General features: G+C 44.1%; 2 protein-coding genes across 3 annotated transcripts; both read right to left on the reverse strand.

Moving 5' to 3' along the window:
* Positions 1 to 1,924: 1,924 nt before the first annotated feature.
* Positions 1,925 to 5,630, reverse strand: LOC111633223 (zinc finger protein ZIC 4-like). Of its 2 annotated transcripts, XR_002758024.1 has the most exons (3): positions 4,525 to 5,630; positions 2,163 to 2,644; positions 1,925 to 2,073 (listed from the first exon to the last, which is right to left on the reverse strand). XR_002758024.1 is itself a non-coding variant. In XM_023377765.1 (2 exons), the coding sequence occupies exons 1-2, from the start codon at positions 5,402 to 5,404 to the stop codon at positions 2,235 to 2,237; spliced, it is 1,290 nt and encodes a 429-aa protein (XP_023233533.1). In that variant the 5' UTR covers positions 5,405 to 5,630; the 3' UTR covers positions 1,925 to 2,234. The 2 variants fall into 2 exon arrangements, 1 of the variants encoding a protein (XP_023233533.1); XM_023377765.1 differs by having other exon boundaries at positions 1,925 to 2,644.
* Positions 5,631 to 16,931: 11,301 nt separating this feature from the next.
* LOC111633235 (E3 ubiquitin-protein ligase MSL2-like) lies at positions 16,932 to 18,609 on the reverse strand. The gene has a single exon (XM_023377775.1). It carries the CDS (start codon positions 18,431 to 18,433, stop codon positions 17,540 to 17,542), a length of 894 nt encoding a protein of 297 aa, XP_023233543.1. The 5' UTR covers positions 18,434 to 18,609; the 3' UTR covers positions 16,932 to 17,539.
* Between the last annotated feature and the right edge of the window lie 8 nt (positions 18,610 to 18,617).

Genomic DNA, 18,617 nt, shown 5'->3' on the forward strand with positions numbered 1-18,617 from the left:
TTATTAAACTTTAAATGAATCAATTCGCCGCATTAAATATATAATGAATTAATTTTGTGATTGTTGTTTTTTTTTTATAGAACCTTCTTTTAACTAATTATAATGCCATGTGGACGAACGACGGTCGGTAGATGGTCGGGGGTCCGGGATCGATTCCCGATCCCTGTATAAACTAGAAACGAGAGGATCTCTATAACCACGCGCTTCTTTCTGCCTCTAATAAATGAAATCGAATAAAAAAATTACCAAGTGGCCAATAGCCGATAAGAAATGGCCGACTTTTTTTTACAAGGTTAAAGTATTTTCAAACTTTACGCTTCATAAAAGTGGATAAATACGGGCAAAATATTCGAGGAAGAATAGAATTTATATAATGAGGTTAAATATCCTAAATTCGTATATATTTTTTTTCTAAAATTAGGGGATTATCCCGCCGATACCTAACATAGCGCTCGAAAGATATAAACTAAATGTGAGGAAACGAGAGTAAGTAGATCTTTCTGTTTGTACTGTACGTAGGCCTACGTTTGTACGCTTTGATATACGCGTGCCTTGGTTTCGGGAATACAGAGACATCCCCTCACTATCAAACACAAACGAGGAAGGAGCATCCACGTGGATGATCCTAGGGAAGTTTCATTCTGGAGCAAAGATCGTCTGTAAAATTTTATAATAATTATTTAATTATTAAGAATAAAAATAAATCAATAAAATATTGAAATATTTTCTACCAATTTTATATATTTAAATAAATTTTGTACGATCTCTATGGTTATTTGGATTTGAAAGGATTCGTTAACTCGATCGTATCATCGACATCATCGACTTATCCATTATTATTATTATTATATTTTTTTTCCAGTTTCGATAAATAAAATTGAAATAAAATGACGTCGATATTTTTTATTATTATGAATTAGTTTAAGCTCGAGATATAAAACTATCAACGTTTACGTGACGTAAAATAAGTAGGCTATATTAAGTGTTAGGCCTAAATATTACAATGGGTCCGACCGCTTAGTGTTATAACGTGTTATCTATTTGATTTTACAGTAAAAAATTTTAAAAACTGACGTCAGATTTGCGTAAAAATGTGCTCTATTTCAACCAATCGAGAGGGTATATTGTTGCGTTCGTACAAATTATATGGAAAGTGTCGGCGTTAACAATGTATGTAGCGACAATGCAGTGCGATAACAATACCATAACGACAATTGGTTCTAACTAGCAACATTTATAGGTAAGTAAATTGTATTTTATGGTCCGTTTGGAGTTTCGAATTAAGAATTTTTAATTGGCCTGTGTGGGAACTAATAGGATCTTTCTTTACGGTGGCAAAAATTGGGTACGGAGTCGAAAATACCGGTTAATCGAGTAGAAAATCGTCACTTAACACCCGTAAATGTGCCCTTTACGAAGAGTTACGTTGTATCACTCCGTACACGTCACACAGAGAGGGGGTTGAGGATTATACAAGTTTACCACGTTTAAGAACGCGAAATTATGGGCGAATCATAATGGTAGACGTAATTAGAAACCGGGCCTAACTTAAATTTACGTTTGCACGACAATGCCAAAAGTGATTCGAGTGTAATTAGTGATACAATTACCAACGATGACACTGGGTTTAACGTTGTAGGAAACGAGATGCAACGTTTTTTTGGAGTCAATTTTGGACGAGAGGGAACCAATTTTTCAAATCGGTCGAAGTATAGGGAGATTTTAGGGTTTTAGGGGAAGAATAATAAGTTCTGACGGGGTCTAAAGTCGCGGAAAGTCGGGCGGTCGACAAATGAATCGAACAATTGTAAGGCGACAATGGAGAGGCAATTAAAAGGCGCGTGGAGAACAATCGAAAGTGCAGTCATTTGTATCACGTCAGAAGCAGGCGTCGGACGAGGAAATAAATATCCACATTGTTATGTACACGGATATTTTTTTTTTTATTTAAAATTCGTCATACGAACAATAATGGATACATACGGAGCATCGCGCGATCTGTACAAAACGTCGCTCCCTTCCAACGAGCCTTCTACCGCTCTGTACACTGCGAGGTAGACGACCCACGTCAGGCTGTAGGCGAGAAAACAGAAAACAAATTAATGAGCGAAATTGTCACTCCGTACGAAGGGGGGGAGGGTAAGGAGAAGGAAAGGACCTACCTCGTGCGCCGAGTCCGAGTGGTGCGGGGGGAAGGTGCTGGAGTCCTGCACCGGAACACGGCCGTAGACGGATTAGTAAGACGTAGAATGCAGGTGGTGGGGGTGGGTCAGGGGGGAATTGTCGGGCGGTGTGGGCATGCCGACGGACGGCTGACAGACGTACCATTCGGCCAGGTTGGCCGGGTGTCCCCCCTCCGAGACCACGTGACCGGGCAACACCGTACCCGCGGGCTGGCTGTCGCTGTCGTAGCCGGATCCGCTCCCCCCGGAACCCGGCGTGGCACCCGGGGGTGGAGAAGACTTTCCGTGAACCTTCATGTGTTTCCTCAGAGAACTGGGGTGGGTGTAGCTCTTGTCGCAACCGCGGATCTTACAGTTGTAAGGTTTGTCGCTGGTGTGCACGTGCGAGTGCTTCTTCCTGTCCGAGCTGTTGGCGAACCTTCTGTCGCAACCTTCGTATTCACATTTGAAGGGTTTTTCACCTGCAACGGGAAAACGTCACACGTCTTAAAACACCGCGCAATTTTAAGGTCTCTAGAAAAATATGGTTTCCGCTGGACGCGATCGGAGGAGCGGAAAATATCCAATCTGCAGCGATTCTTATCGCGAAAAAATCGATGCCGGCGAGGGTGGGAGGGGCGGAGAATCGGTTACTCGCACGTATAATCGAGTGGCGACGAAAACGTCCGCGCCACACTCCATTAATGGCGGCACGCTCCGTCGGATCGCCTATTGTTTGCCTTCCCCGCAATCGCGGCCACTCGTCGACCCCCCCGACAAGTATTTAAGAAGAATTTCGTCATTTTTTTTGTTGTTACGTCGACCGTTTGACGGACGGCCTGGTACGGACAGACAGATTAACCGACCGATTGGCGATGGAGACGTTGCCCAACGGGCTAATATGACTGTGTAAAATTCTCGTTTGTCGACTGCGAGGAGTAAGTAGTTGCCATCTGCCTTAATTTTACATTAGTCGTCCCGTGTTTATTCTAAGAAACCGAACGTTTCTTCTGTGTACTTACACCGGACATTTGTCTATTTCGATCGGAACATACGAAAATATCTTTCTTATTGTTTACGGGAGGACGTTAACAATGCCTAAGATGGAAAATAGCACCCCGCACTCCAGTGTAAAACGTGTGATTTGGCGCAAGATGATAGAGACACGAGGCCTAAAAACACGTAAAAGGCCTAACACGGGACTCGGTCCTTTCTGCCTAGGAGTGCAGCGTACACTCGTTTAACCCTTAAATAACGTTAAACGTAACTGTTACGCAGTAACAATAAGGCATATTAAGCAGAATTTCTCACTCTCAATTGGATTCCATCCGTTTCCTTGGTGTTTTTTTATGGAGAAGTCTTCCAAACGGGTGATGCAGACACCAGCTATAACACCAGAAATACTTACGTAATTACCAAAAATTTCCTTAAGTATTGCGTAATTTGGCTAATTCTTGAGTAATTTAATGAATTTTGGAGGCGAATTTAACTCAAATTATCCAAAAAATAGCCAAAAACCAAGCGAAAGAAATGATCGACTTGGCACAAAAATGGCCGAAAGCCGTAAACGATGCTAATTAAATTCGTTGCCAAGACACAAAATGAAGAGCGTGAGGAGCAAATTTACATATTTTTGAATCTATATACGCTATTAATTTTGATTTAGTGTCGAGTGACTGGATCACACTACCCACACACACTCTGCACTCGTGTTTTCAGAATAGGCGAACAGAGCCTTTACAGATTGCAGTTTAATGCATCGAGATACGAACCCCCGACACTCCCGACAATTTCGGTGACATTCGATGCCCTCCAACACTAAATGGAGGTGACGAGAAAGGTAAAGGGCCTTCCGTGGTGTTCAGAGAAAACATCTAAGGTAGTCTGCACGAGATACCATTTTTGGAGGTGGATTTTTTTGTATACGTAATCCCGGGCTCGCTGGAGCGTGACACGTAATTAATTATATAAAATAATATTCAAATATACAGAGAGGGATGATATAAATTTGCAATTCTCGGAGTAAACGACCTCCTTCTTCCACCCGGATAACATTTTAATGAGCTTTTCATCGGCGCAGGAATTCTAAATAAGGGACAAACCGCTGAGCTTCACATTCCTGCACCCTAAAATCCCAGACTGAGTCTTTCTGTAACAGGATGTGGTGCCCGACGCTCTCTAGGCCAAAATTTGCTGGGGGGGATGGAGTTACAGTAGGCCTAAACGGGACGGTGGACTTCTTACTACACTAGGAAGATGCCACAGACACTAGAGAGGACCTATACGGGTCCGTTTCTGTCAGGGGACGAAGGATTTTAGCGTTTTTTTTTTTTTTTTAAGGATTAAAAACGCCTGCACCTACCTGTGTGGGTCCTCTTGTGTATTTTGAGATTTTCGCTCCTGGCAAACACCTTGCCGCAGCCGGGGAAAGGACAGGGGAAGGGTTTCTCCCCCGTGTGAACCCGGATGTGATTGACCAGTTTGTACTTGGCCTTAAAGGGTCTTCCGTTGCGACAACAATCCTGCCAATAGCAGGCGTGATTGGTGCACTCGGGTCCTCCGACGTGTTCCACGCCGATGTGCGTGACGATCTCGTGCATGGAGGTGAAAGTCTTGTTGCACGGCTTCCTGGGCGTCATCTGGTCCTGTTCCACCCACAGACAGGTGAGCTCTTGTTTGACCGGGGGCCTGACGTAACGGAAGAAGGCCCCCGGTCCTCCGCCGTACGAGGTGGGTGTGGGCATCTGGTTGAAGGGTTCCGGTCTTCCGTACACGTCCGCGGGAGGGATGGACAGCCTGACCTGGTGACCGGGAGGGTGGTGGTGATCCAGACCCGAAAATATGTCGGGAGCGTGTCCTCCGTGCACGAACATGCCGTGGGGGGCGGGAGGCTCGCGATGGAAGATGAAGTCCCTGGATGCGTAGGGGTGGTGATGCGACACTCCGTATCCGTTCTGACTAGAGAACTGGTGTCCTCCCGACGGATCCGTCATTCCGTGGGGTGGACTCAGTTTGATGTGGGTGTCCACGAACGGGTTCAACATGTCCGCCGACGGCTCCTGGACGTGGCCGCTCGGGTACCCGAAAGCGGGTAGTCCATTGACGGGTTGACTCGCCACGTCCACGAGGTACAGCGCCGGCGTGCGTTTCCCTACGCCGTGTTCCATAATCGCGCACTTAATGGCAGCTGCACGTAACCTGCCTCCTACAACTCGACTACTCTCCCGGCCGGCGACGCCCATTGGATCACCCCCTGCGCCGCTTCTCCCTCCTCCAATAGCGAGCCTTCTCGCGTCCCCGCCTCTCGGAGGGAGGCGCGCGAGACGCGCTGCCGCGGTGATTTGTAGACGTCCGCCGACGGGAATGCGTCCCGTTTGTTTAGAGTGCCACGGACGAACCCACAACGCCTCCCCTCCCTGGCCATTTACGCCTTCTCTCGTCCACCATATCGCCGCCGTCTTTACAAATTAACACAAGAATTCTTTTCCTTTCCCTCTCCCCCGACAACACTACAAACACCCCAGCTCCAATGGTCTAAGAAACCTTTCGGATTGACAACTCGCTTCCCGCTCCACCCATCGCCGAACACAAGGTTTAGGCCACCCTACGGTACCAATATTTCTCGTTTATTAACACTACAACTGGAAACTCCAGGCAAAACCTCCCCCCTTTTTCCATATATCGCGCCTGATTCTCGCTTAGGTAGTGAAGTGGAGGGATGAGGCTCGTAAGAATCAATTTATAACCCAGACTTAGAGAAGAGAACCAAGCTTAGAGATCCTCCAAACAGAAATATATCCCTAATCTTAAGTCTCCCAAGAAGTTTAGAAGGCTCCAAACTTCGTTTATTGACTAAAAAACACGGGGTTTCTAGAAAATAAACGTTATTTCGTTGGTTTTCCGGATCCGAACTTAGGCCAAAATCCAAGTCATTATCTCCGATCCGCTCTTAATTGTTAAATTAGAACAAGAAATTTAAAGTAATTGTACGAACACTGGCATTTAGAATTGTAGTTTCTATCCTCTAGTATTTACGGAGTGACCTCCCGTGTTTTTGTATTGTTTTAATTACGGCGTGTACGAGTTACAATTAGTAGTGTGTTTGCCTCCCTTTATCGAGTCACGTCCGACGATTCCTGTTGATCCTTTTAATTAAAAATAGCTTTTATCCGGGGATCCTAGAGCGAAGTGGACGATCCACCCAACGAATTTAATTAAACTCCGTACCTATATATTAAAATTTCATAAAATAATATAGAGATGAACGGGCCCTTCTTTCCCTCCTCTTCCTTTACGTCTACTGTCTAGGCCTATACACGTACCGTCAAATATTCTCTTGTCTAACATTCGATTCTTATTCCTCCGTAACTCTTGTTTACTGCCACGCCATTTTGTCCTCTTGTCAATTAAATTTCCACACAAGAGACTATACCGTTCTCGTGTTAATTAGTATATTGTATGTGGTAGTATATTGGACAGAAGAGATGCAAAAACACGAGGCCTCAAAATCTCTACCAGCAACAACTAAGAGGGACGTAAAATGCCAAGAAGAAAGACGGATAATATGGCCATATTTTTCCACTTTTTCACTGTATTTTTTCGTGTTTGGATCACACACAAAATGCATCCATCTTCTCGGATCTTCCTCCTAAAACGAGTATTATGGGATTTATAAAGTGAGGATCGGGTTGAGAACGGCGTCACGTTTTCCAATTCGCAAAATTAGAGGAGGAGGAGGAGGAGGAGGAGGAGCCGATCAAAGAGCATCCGTTCAAGGAAAGAAAGAAAAAAAAATCCAGGAACAAAGGAGCTGGTTGACGTGGGAGGGGGAAACGGAAATTGCACGAGCTTCTATTGTCCTCCAGACAGACTAATACATTTTGTATCAGGCAGAGAACTAGCAATATTTCGGGTATAAGCGTCGATATTGTGCAGAATACGGTTCGATCTCGACGGGGGGTGAGACGAAGTTGTCAAACCTTCCTCTTTTTTTTTTTTCCTCCTCTCTACTTCTATTGACGGGGAACGAGTCGACGCTCCTTTTTTACAGTCGTTCTCGGTCCATTCGACAGACTTTCTTTCATCACGTCCTATCAATAAACGGATGCGGAGAAGGAGTTGGCTCGGAAAAGTGCGAGAGCATTAATAACACCGATCACGCTCCTCTTTTCTTACTTTCCATCCCTCCCCCCGTTTACTTCTGTGTAGCCGTCTACACTTACTAATTAAAAACACCGTATTTGTTGCCGGTGCGAAGTAGTTAGGATCATCCCCGTCTGCTTAAGTAAAAGAGCGAATTTCATTCGTTATAACAGAACACCTCGCCCGTAACAATACAAAAAAAAAAAAACACTACGGTAGTAAGGGGGATTGCAAGCGCAGTTAGGCCAAAAATTCGGATAATCGAGTTTTGTAATTTTAGATTGGTTTTTGCTGCGATTTTCCCTTGTTATTTACAAATAAACGGTGGGGAGGAGCGGAAGGAAAGGGGGGGGGAGTTAATCAAATATGCAGATGAAGAGAAATTGGCGTTTGCGCGTGCGGTGGGGAGGATTTACGATAGTGATAAAGTCATTTGATATATTTAACGTTTGGGGAACAATTTCTGGCCATAAAAGGGGATTTATTTAAAGCGAGCGCGCGCAGAATTTATCTGCCGGGAGGGTTATAAACAAGGAAGGTTCCCACAGGTCGACCGGGATGCAAACCGAGATAGGAATGTGGAGCGGAAATGAAAAACGAACATTTTCTGACGAATTAATTGATGTCGGCGGGGGTCGCGCGTAAAATAATACCCAACGAGATTAGTAGAAATTAGTAAAAATTAAGGTTGCTGCTATCAGTTAATTATTTGCAACGGAATGGGTCGAATTCCCCCCCGGGTGGAGGAGGATACCCAGAGAGAAGTTGATTACATTCGACATCCATCCACGTTCTGATTGGCGCTTTCGTTTCGTCCTCCGATTGTTCATTAAGGAGTGGACGTCGGTTGCGATCCGCGGGTGGCACCACGTCGACGTCGTCGTCGGGCCGGGGGGGGACCCTTCTTCCCACCCAAATATGTATCCTTCCGTGGCCGACCCGCACCTTCTCCACCCTTCTACGGTTCCTCTAGAGGGATGGCCGAAAAACTAACCGGCGCGTGGGGGGAGAGGTCGGGGGTTGACGATTAATTAGAAACTACGCGCGCGCGCCCGCTCCGCGGCGCGAGGTAGATAGAGTAGAGAAGAAGAGAAAACGAGACCTACCTGGCGGTATTCTCCGTCGCAATGTCACTGCCAATGTCTGTCGCTCAGGTTTTATATGGTGAGGCTGCTGGAGACGGAACTGGCAGCTTAGGAAAGCCCCTGCAGCGGACTGGAGTCGTGACTGATGGTAGCTCGTCGGGATGGGATTTCGGGCTCCGTAGGTGTTCGTTGCCAATCTAAGTTCGCCTGCCCCCTCGTTGGCGGGATGTTGCGCCTCTATACGCGCTCGAGCTCTTTTGTTTTGTCTAACTAACACGCGCTTACTTCTTCCTCTTCTCGGGCCTGGTGTGAATTTTTTTGGGGGGTCTCGAATCGCATAAACCAACCTCGTCTGGAATGAAATTTGGATTATAAATCGCGTTTTTTTTGGGGGGTGCCAGTGTGTGTCTGTACCTTCCTTTCATCCATATGTATGAGCGGTAACACGACTACTCCAGGCTATTTTTCGGGGACACCCCGGTGTTTGGGCAGATACCGTTTTCTCCGGATGATACTTCGGTTGCGAAGTCTCTCTCCCCTGTCGGAGGTTCTTTACGGTGGGTTTACCCCTTACCGCTTGTATATAGACCTACTTATCCTTTGATACTGCCAGATAAGGTTCGTTAAAAGCGTGTAACATAATATATATACGATATACCGGGGGCATTCTTAAGAAGTTCGTTAACACAATAGCTCTACCCGACCTTAAACCCCGTATTGTCCGTTCGAGTGGTGGTTTTAGTGTTTAACTTACAACGTCCCTTAACGTCGACCCTCCTCCTACGCTTTTCTAAACATCTGTGGCACGCTTCGAGCATTATTACGGAGTGGACCTATCCACTCCAACCTCGTTTAAGCGGTTTACATACACAATACCCTAAGCATCGTCGTTTGAGTGTTTATTCCTCCTCTCGTGCCGGATGCGCGTGGCTTCCGACCGGCAAACAAGCTACTTATTTTTAACAGCCTTGTAAGATTAGCCACCCCCCTAGCAGATGGCACCGCGGAAATTCCCTCGCGAGCCACCGTTCGACGAGATTTTCTTAACGTAACCGAGCCGTCCGGTGTTACGTCTTAGCGTTACGTAACGCTTAATGCTTCCTTCTAGTTAGCTCCTCCGCGGGATTGGGGTGCGCGACGAGAAGTCGCCCCGCAGGAACCTTTATACTAAACTTTCCCATTAAGAAGACATTGTCTACGCATTACGAACGCGTCGCGCTCGGTTAAGCTCGCCCACCCCCGTCGCGACTCTCGGAGTGTGGCACTAATTCGAAACGTGCCCAAATCCCAAGGACAGGATTAACACAAGGTGACAGACGGCCTCACGTCTTCTTCTTCGAGCATATTAATGGCACAAGACTAGATTTTTTCCCGGTTGCGGTAATGGAAGGGGGTGGAGAAATAGGGTACTCGATGTCAGATGGTCGAAGACTGATCTAGCATCAGCAGCCGCTTGTAAGGACAGAAAAAAAAAAGGAGGCAGCAGAGAACATTAAAGTCGGTGGGGAAGTCAGTCTATCTAGTGTCAGCGCTATAAGGCGATGGAGAAGACAGCGGGAAGTCGGACACCACAGCGTCCTGTCCAGCCACTAATGTGTTAAGACCCCGGCAGCAAGCAGAGACGGAAAGACTTTGCTTGGCGGGCGGCAACCAACCACTAATGCAATAGAATGGACCGTGTTGATTGATACGATGCCGGGCAAAGGTAGGAGGGATGCAGAGAACACACTTTAATGAAATTAATCCTTTAATCGCCATAAGTTACAACAGATGGTCGTTTCTAACCTTATTACAATATTCCGCTTTAATTCTGATTGCCCTTCCCTCCTCAACGTTCGGCAAAGGGTGCCATTCTTCGGATCGTTCGGCCGTTCGGTTCGAAACCAACCGAAAATCACGGGCAAAAGGGGCACTCTGTCTGACCCTCTTGCTATTTGGGGCCCTTTGCCCGAATAGGAAGAGGGGAAGTGGGCCCGCGCGAAAAGAAGAGGATCCCTTTGTCCGAATAGGAAGAGGAGCCGTGGGCCCCGCGGAGAGGAAGAGGCTCCCTGACTGGAATAGGAAGAAGGGCCCCCTCTTCCTGTTGAAGCCAGGGAACGGGAAGAGTCGGGGCGGTTGGCCCGGTAGGGATAATTAAGAAAGGTGACGCAGCTTCCTTTGATGGATGGCTTCAATATGGAGGAGTTCATAAAGAAAGTTTTAATCAAATCGCTTTCAATTAGTTATTTGCGGTGACGTTTCCCGCGCGTGGGACGTGTGGCACTTCCCGAGCCGGGGTCGAATCGGTATCGGTGGACAATGCAATTACAACGTCGGGGATTAACCGTCTCCGAGATTTACACACCATTAAGGCCGCCATTATTAAAAAGCCGGAGTCTACGACTCGACCATTGTCGCGTGGCCGGCGTCGGTCCCACCCAGGTGGCCAGTTTGGGACCAGCTTCCCCCAAAACTCTGATCCTCCTCCCATCCATCATACGCGTCGACGTTACCCCGCTGTTAGAGATTTAGTCCAAACAAACTTACAATGGCCTCGAATACTAACTGTGGGGCATTATGAGAAAGCCGATTGATACCTTCTAAATGTTTGCAGAAATGTTGTTCCCACTGATAAATGACCTTTTAATATACGAAAGAATAATACACTACGTTTAGGAGTCAGGTGTTTCGCTCGATCCCTCAAAAAAAAAAAAAAATCGAACCCGTAACCTCATGCGCTTATTCCTGGACATCGGAGACTTTTCCCGCTTGTAACGATTATTCCGGATAAAGGGAATGCCAAAACAATAACGCTATCTCTTATTTTGAGGAATGAAGTCCTCGACTTGTCACCTACCCGAAATTTAAGAAGTAACGTGACCTGGCTGAGAGTTACGACCCACTCTAAATCGATGGTAAGGTGAGGACGAAGGGTATACGAGGAGGGACGGAGGAGCAACAAATTCGACAAGAAGATGCTATCCTTCGGTCTTACATCAAAAGACAAACAAGGCGATAGATCAACAGACAGACTCGACGCTTGTCTCGGTGTTGTTCTGGCGTAAGCGCGTGTACTTTTCTCAGATAAGCATCTATCCTTGTCTTAAGGAAATTTGTCTCCCGACCGTCTCTATCTGAAAAGGGATCTCCCCCGTTTTGCTCGAGGAAATAAACTTTACCCTTAAGCATTTCGGTCATTCTTTATACCCGGCAGATAATCTCTAAAGCCCAAGATTTATTTCATTAGCGCCTTCTACGCTTTGAATTACACTCTAAACCAGTAAAATCATTGTAAATATTACTGTTATAAAGTATAGTGTTATAATACAGTTTGCCCTCTATTACAAATACACATAATTTTCGCTACTAGTGAAGAACATACCTATATAATACTAAGGAATAGTGTCTTAGTGTATAGTATAATACTAGAACAATAGTTTATACATAAGAACAACACAACGTACAGTACAGTACACATACACACACCATAACACAACTCAACTGTTCTAGTATTCTACTAGAATAGCACACTATAAAGTAACACAGAATATTCTATTACTAGAATAGAACTAGTAAGGGTGTTCGATTTGCACGTGTAAAACACGAGTCCCTATGCTATAAACTCGTAACGACAGGCCCTAAGCCGCGGTTTAGGGCCTGTCGTTACGAGTTTATAGCTTAGGGACTGGCATTTTTACACGTATCGTTATTTGGAAGAAGGGAAGGGCCCTGGACACGATTCCAGCAGAATACTAAACGCCCTGACTGATATAATGCGCCTTAATGCCGAATATTTACATTTTCTATTAATGTGTGTAATATAAACAGTCCATTTAGGTATAGAGAAACACACAAATAAATACAATAAGAATTAATTGGGATTTGTTTTACTTTAATAGAACTCTCTCTCTCTCTCTCTCTCTATCTCCTTCTCTCTTTTAGTTACTGGCACGCTTCATTCAACTTCCCTCATCCATCACGGGCTTTATGTTAACGGAAGTAGACGAGAGGATCGCGTCCCGTGACGTTGCCGAATCGGAAGTGACGAAGAAATCCCACCACGTGACCTCTAAAATTTCAATAAAAAGAAAACGAATGGTCCATTAGCCGCGAGGATAGCTGGTAGGAAAGTGGTGAGTAGATGAGGCGGAAGATGGATTTATTCCCCCCTTCTTCTTTTTTTTTTTTCTGTTAACAATAACAATTTACAGTAGAGTTAACGAGCTGCACAATTTCTCTCCATTCGTCCGCGTTTAGAGATTCGAAAATTATATACGAAACACTAAAACACTTGGATTTAGAGCACTAAAATCGTTCAGAAATGGATCTAGAACACTAGAAATGGTTCTAGAACTCTACTGGAAGGATGGGAAAAGTTGACGCGAAGAAGAGCGTGAGTCCGGTCGTCTGTCCGTAACCTCCCCTTCTCCTTTCTTAGTGGCAGGAAGTGGGCGCATCAGACGAGGGGGGGGGGCGTCCACTAGACGTCGTTGGTTACTTAGCAATATGTTGGAGTGATATATCGTCACCTAACGAGTAGCGAACGCGCGAACTCTTAACGACCCGACGTAAACGTTTCCTTTGCAGAAGGCATCTGACTCACGCCTCAGCTCATGCATGGATGAGACCAATAGCGACCAACTACCACCCGCCGTCCTGCGACGGAAGCGATGGATGGTGGTGTGCCATTAGCACGAGGCCAGGGCGTGACTGCCGCTGTTTTGGCAGCGCAGAAAGTGATATTGATTGTCCTTCTCAACACAAATCATTCACAATATTCAGTCGGAGGCGAGAAACTAGTCTGACACCAGCACATTGTCCGATCTGGTGTTAAATGCGCTTCTCTCTCTCTCTCTCTCTCTCTCGCGCGCTCTTTTTTTTTTTTACACTCCTTTTTTTCTGGTTTCCTCGAAGTGTTGATTCACTCTCCGCCAAAAGCCGCTATTCGGAACGACGTTTGTCGCCTATGTGTGACGCAACAATCAATTTCCTCAGCGCTTAATAGCAAGAATATTCCGTAGATTAACGCTTTTCCGGACGTTACGGGTTTTAAATTTAAAGCGTAACACTAAAAAAAAAAAAAAAAAAAACAGCGTAACATTAACGTAACACGTAACGATTAAGCTTAGATAACGTATTTAAACGTTTTTTTCTCTTCGAAATTTCAAGCGACGTAAGTTACGTCACACAGAAGTAGTGTTTTTTTTCTTTTTTGTTTTGTTTTGTTTTTATTTTAAAGCGTAACAAAGAGGCAATTAGGCGACTCGGACTTTTTCTGAATGGTTCCATAATTACCAATTCAAATATTTGGATCGGTTAAACTCCAACGTAAACAAGTGAAGGAGGAACACAATGGAGCATTCACTTGTTGTTAACAAGCGAACGGAATCGTTAAATCGAGACAAACAGTTAAAACGGAAAGAGGGAATAGAAGGAGGAGGGAGGGAGGGGAAAAAAAAAGCCTATTTGACAGACATTCGGTGGAAAAACACTCGAAGGATCGCTGAACCGTAACAACCGAGTGGCCACCATTTCGACCAATGGTCCGTAGCACGTGCAACATCAAACGGAGCAGAAACCAATCATCGACGTTTATTCGCTTCTTCCGTCGCTCACCCTCCAACAAAACTAGGTTAAGTTAGTGTTTTTTTTCCTTTCTTTTTCGGGCATTTTTTTATATTTTTTTTAGACAGAAAAGGAAGAAACGAGGGCAAAAATCGACTTTTGTAAATTAGGTGTTTGAGAATTTCGATAGCGATGTGAGTGTGGGGAAGGGGGAGGTTATGAACGTTGACGTCACGGATTCGGTAGAAGAAAGGAGGAGGAAGATTGACGCTCGACCGAGCACAGACAACGTCTGTCAAATTCGGCTTATTCCGCTGGATTGGAGTTAGAGCATTAGAGTCCAGGTTAGAGACCGTTTCAAGAAGAAGAAGAAGAAGAAAAAAAAAAAGAAAACGTTCGCTCTCCCCTTTGCACTCGGGGCGAAAGTCCGAAAATCTTCTCCCTCCTCAGATGAATGCCGCGATACCGACAACCAATAAGAATCTTCGTCTGTGATCTTCGTTAGGAAGTAAAAAAATTCGCCCCCGTAAAAACGTCCCTAATTTTCGTGACGTCTCGGCAACTAGATGGGTGGATCCTGATTCGATTACCGGGAATTAAATATAACGTTTGGGATGGAAGCAACGTGTCTGTTGTGCCGATGTCGATGGATACTTTGTCAAAGGCATCCGTCTGGAAATTAAGGTCACAGATGATTTGTTCTCCGTCCGATGCCATGTCATTAAGGCTTAGATGACAACACTGGCATCTTCCTCGTCTTTCCTCCGACACTAAGTCGGCCGGACTCTAATCTAATTTTTATAAATAAAAAACTTTTCCCGTAATAATCTTCCGTGTAAAAAATTGACCTCTTTCGTTTAACTATTCTCGCTGACGTTTTAATTACGTAGCAAAAAAAAAAAAAAACGTACGTGTGCGACTCCTAATGTTGCCAGATTTTTAATAAATTTAATTATTTATTTAAGATTATTTTAAAAGTATTAATTAGAAACGTACCTCGAAATATTATTCTAATATATATATATATTTTTTTAAAATTCTCTTTGCCACTCCCTTTACGAACTTCTTTCAAGCCGACGTCGAATTACTTTATAAAATATGCGCCGCCATCTGTCGACGAATATTGCTATTAAATATTATTTTAACTTTTAATTAAAATATTAAAAATGTATTCGTATTTTTGTCATTATCTAAACTCGAAATTAATTATTAATAATTTTGTTAATTATAAATTGGAAAATTTATTTTAGATTATTTAAGAACAATTCTGTAAAAATTAAAAAAGCGCTCCCTACCAATTAAAAAAAAAAAAAAAGAAAATCGCTTTTTGTTGAAATTGTTTAATTTTAAGGAACGTAAATAGACNGTGCTTCATTTAAATAATTCCTAACATGAAATAGTATTAATTTATAGTTTTAAAATAAAAGTGATATTCTAAATATTTTTGAAAAAATAATTTTAAAACTTACATATGTAATGTTAAGAAAAACATGAAATATTCACAGTTGAAAATAATCAATATTTACTAATATTGTACAGTGTGTCCCAAGAGTATAGATGATCTATATTTTTTTATTATTATTATTTTTTAGATTAAGTATTTTTTAACAATGCGAGTGGTTATTATTGTTTATTTGTAACACAAATACAATGTTATATAATTGTTTTTAGAATATTTGACAATTACGTAGTGTTAAAACAGTAATTTCCTCGACACTACAGCCTTCTGCTTTTAATTTCCATATTTATGGAATTTCTTCCTTACTAAACTCTTCCGTGTGGAATTTTGAAACGTTTTTGATTCAGTATTTAAAATATTATTTTCGGTTTCGGCCGAATAATTGGTTGGAACTCCAATAGACGAAAAGATTACAGAAAACGAACCGCCATTAATTTAATATATAAAACGAAATGTTATTGGTTTTGAGAAATTTGAAAACAATTTGTCTGTAATTGCGAAGGAATCGGTTCGAATCTGTTCAGAAATTTTCATGGATTGATTCAAATGTGTATAAGACCCGACCCTCGTTGTTGGTCTAACGTAGCTCTTGTCGGCTGTTAGTGCCTACAGCGCTTTTCAGGTACAGTGCTTTTTAAATAACGCAACACTTGGGCGATCTGCCGAGGGGATACCTTCCAAAAGGTCTTAGTTAATCTTAGTTAAAGGAAACCCCTATTTAGTAGGCGTTACAAACGTGGAGTAAACCAGGAAAACTCCACGTGACCAGCCCGTCCGAGCGAGGCGCGAACCCACGACCGAACTCCCAGTGTTCAGGGTACAAAGACCCCTTGGCCAGTGGTGGGCGCGAGAACAACTTTATTGTCCGAAATTAAATCGCTTTCTAGGGTAATTCACAAATGATACACCAATTGCGTTGTTTAATTTTTGGTTTTCCACCCCGTGGACACTGAGAGGGCTTTTTTCACAGCAGCACGTTATCCTATAGACAAAAAGAGCAATTGTCTAGCCCCCAAACTAATAATTTATAAGAAAGCATTTCTCACTATACAAGGGATCCCCTAATTCAAATTTGTCTGTGTTCCATGAAACGATAACGCGCCCGTTTTTCCATACCCAACGTAGATTCGGCCTGGCACCGGACCTAACCTCTTCTGGAAAATTTGTGGGGGAATTGCTCGCCCGGATCCACCAAAGCAAAACCCCTTAGATGTCGGCTATCCCGCTACGTTAATGAAAAATTATATATAAAAAAAAGTAATTCGTTCTCGATCTCCATTCATAATGAAATGAAACTAAGACATCAAAATGTCCGAATCCCGACGAATACGTCACCAAAAAATCTTTACATCATCAAATAAGAGGCGGCTTCAAATATAGCCGGATAAACGAGCCAATGATATAATCTCTTTCAGATAAAACTGTCATTCATAATCAGATTTAGGCCTGTTAAAGTAGTCTTACCAGGCAACACGGCCATTGGTCTAACACGAGATGATTTGAATCTTCGTAAAATTAAACACAATCGGCGAGACACGTGGCAATAACTATTTATTGAACTGATAAGTGTACATAAAGTGCTCGATTTTTGTTTGTTTTTTTGGGCTGTTTCCGATCAGGAACACTCGAATAGCTTTGTTTCTTTTTGTAGTTTGTTGAACGATGCGATGGTTTATTAAAATATGAATATCACAATGAATCTGTTATGGACTCGGTCGACAACACCCCCCAAGGCACACACGCTACGAATGCAGAGAAGAGACGAATTTCACCGCACGAAAATAACAGTGACGTAGACGTTTTCGTCATTAACGGGATGAAGCGGAAATATCAGTGACGTCCGCACTCTGATCGCGTTAAAATATTGCGGATTTTCTTTTAAAATAATTCATGATGAACAACAATTAATTAAAATTCATTCGTGTAAAAAATACTCTTCAAATGGTCGACCGAGTGCCCCCTCGCCCGATATAAGATATGGCAGAACTCTACGAAGGTTGCATTGCATGCGCCTCCGAGAGACTTCTCGCGCTGTATTCTTTTTGTTTAAAATTTCATCAAAAAATTAATTTTTAAGACGGTTTACAAATTTATAAAACCTTCGATTAACCATTTAAAGAGTAAATTTGCCTGCAACTTTTTTTTTTTTAACCGTCGACGTCGACGTCGCTCGTGTCTTCGTTTTGCGCCGGTTGCTGACGCGATTTGGTAGCATCCTCCCCCCTCTGATCCACATCCTCCGCTTTGTGAGGGTTTCTGCATCCCCGACAGCGGCACTCGTAACACGCCTTGCTGCCCACGTAACAGGGGCATCTCTGCCCGCAACAGGTCAACTTTCCGGGATTGGGGGTGGCCAGACCGCACCTGCACCCCTTCTTCTTTAACCTAGACTTGGCGCTCCTGAAGGAGGAGGAGGATCTGGACTTCTTGCACGAGACGTCGACTTCGTTGTTGACGTCGGCGGCCGTCCTCTTGATCATGATCTTGTTGGAGTTGTCTTCGGAGACGGTGACGCTGTAGACTCCATTGGACAGTTCCTTAGTCTCGCCGTTGACCACCGGAGGAGGGGGAACGGGAAGCTGTTGCGAAGTAGCGCCATCTGTCGCCGCGGAAGGTAAACACTCGGCGGAGTCGGGGAGGGAGACTCCTTCTCGCACCAGTTCGGCCAAGTCGACGTTGGTCGCGTCGCTCAGCTGCGAGAATTTGAGAGGAAGCGACACGCTGGCGCAATATTCGCATAGTTTCTTGTACAATTGAAGCAATATTCTGAGATGGGTGTTCTCGCTGTACTTGCTATAGTCCTTACACCAGCTACACGAGGGTTTGATCTTCATCTTGCCCCCGATGCACGACTTGCAGACGGAATGTTGGCACGACGACGTGGTCGACGACATGGGCACGACGGGCAGATGATCGCACACGCAGCACGAGAGCGCCTGACGAAGGAACAACAGCAAGCGATCGATGTCTCCCGGATGCTCGTCGCCACTCCACTGTAAGATTCGCCTACAAGTTCTTACGTACAGACTTAATGCGTTCATATCCGAGAGAATTCCGGCACCGTTCCTTCTCGTACTGACGTTAATAAACCCGATCGAACCACCTTAGCAACAAAGGGAAGCCATTAATCCGACGACGTGCTAACCGCCCGTCGCGCACCCTGCCGGAATTTTTATTCGTTAAAATTACAAACGATATTTTTATTTATTTTTTTCTTTTCGTGTC

Source organism: Centruroides sculpturatus, unplaced genomic scaffold (assembly GCF_000671375.1).
Source record: "Centruroides sculpturatus isolate CEXI.00-Female unplaced genomic scaffold, Cexi_2.0 scaffold110, whole genome shotgun sequence".
NCBI classification, from domain to species: Eukaryota; Metazoa; Arthropoda; class Arachnida; order Scorpiones; family Buthidae; genus Centruroides; species Centruroides sculpturatus.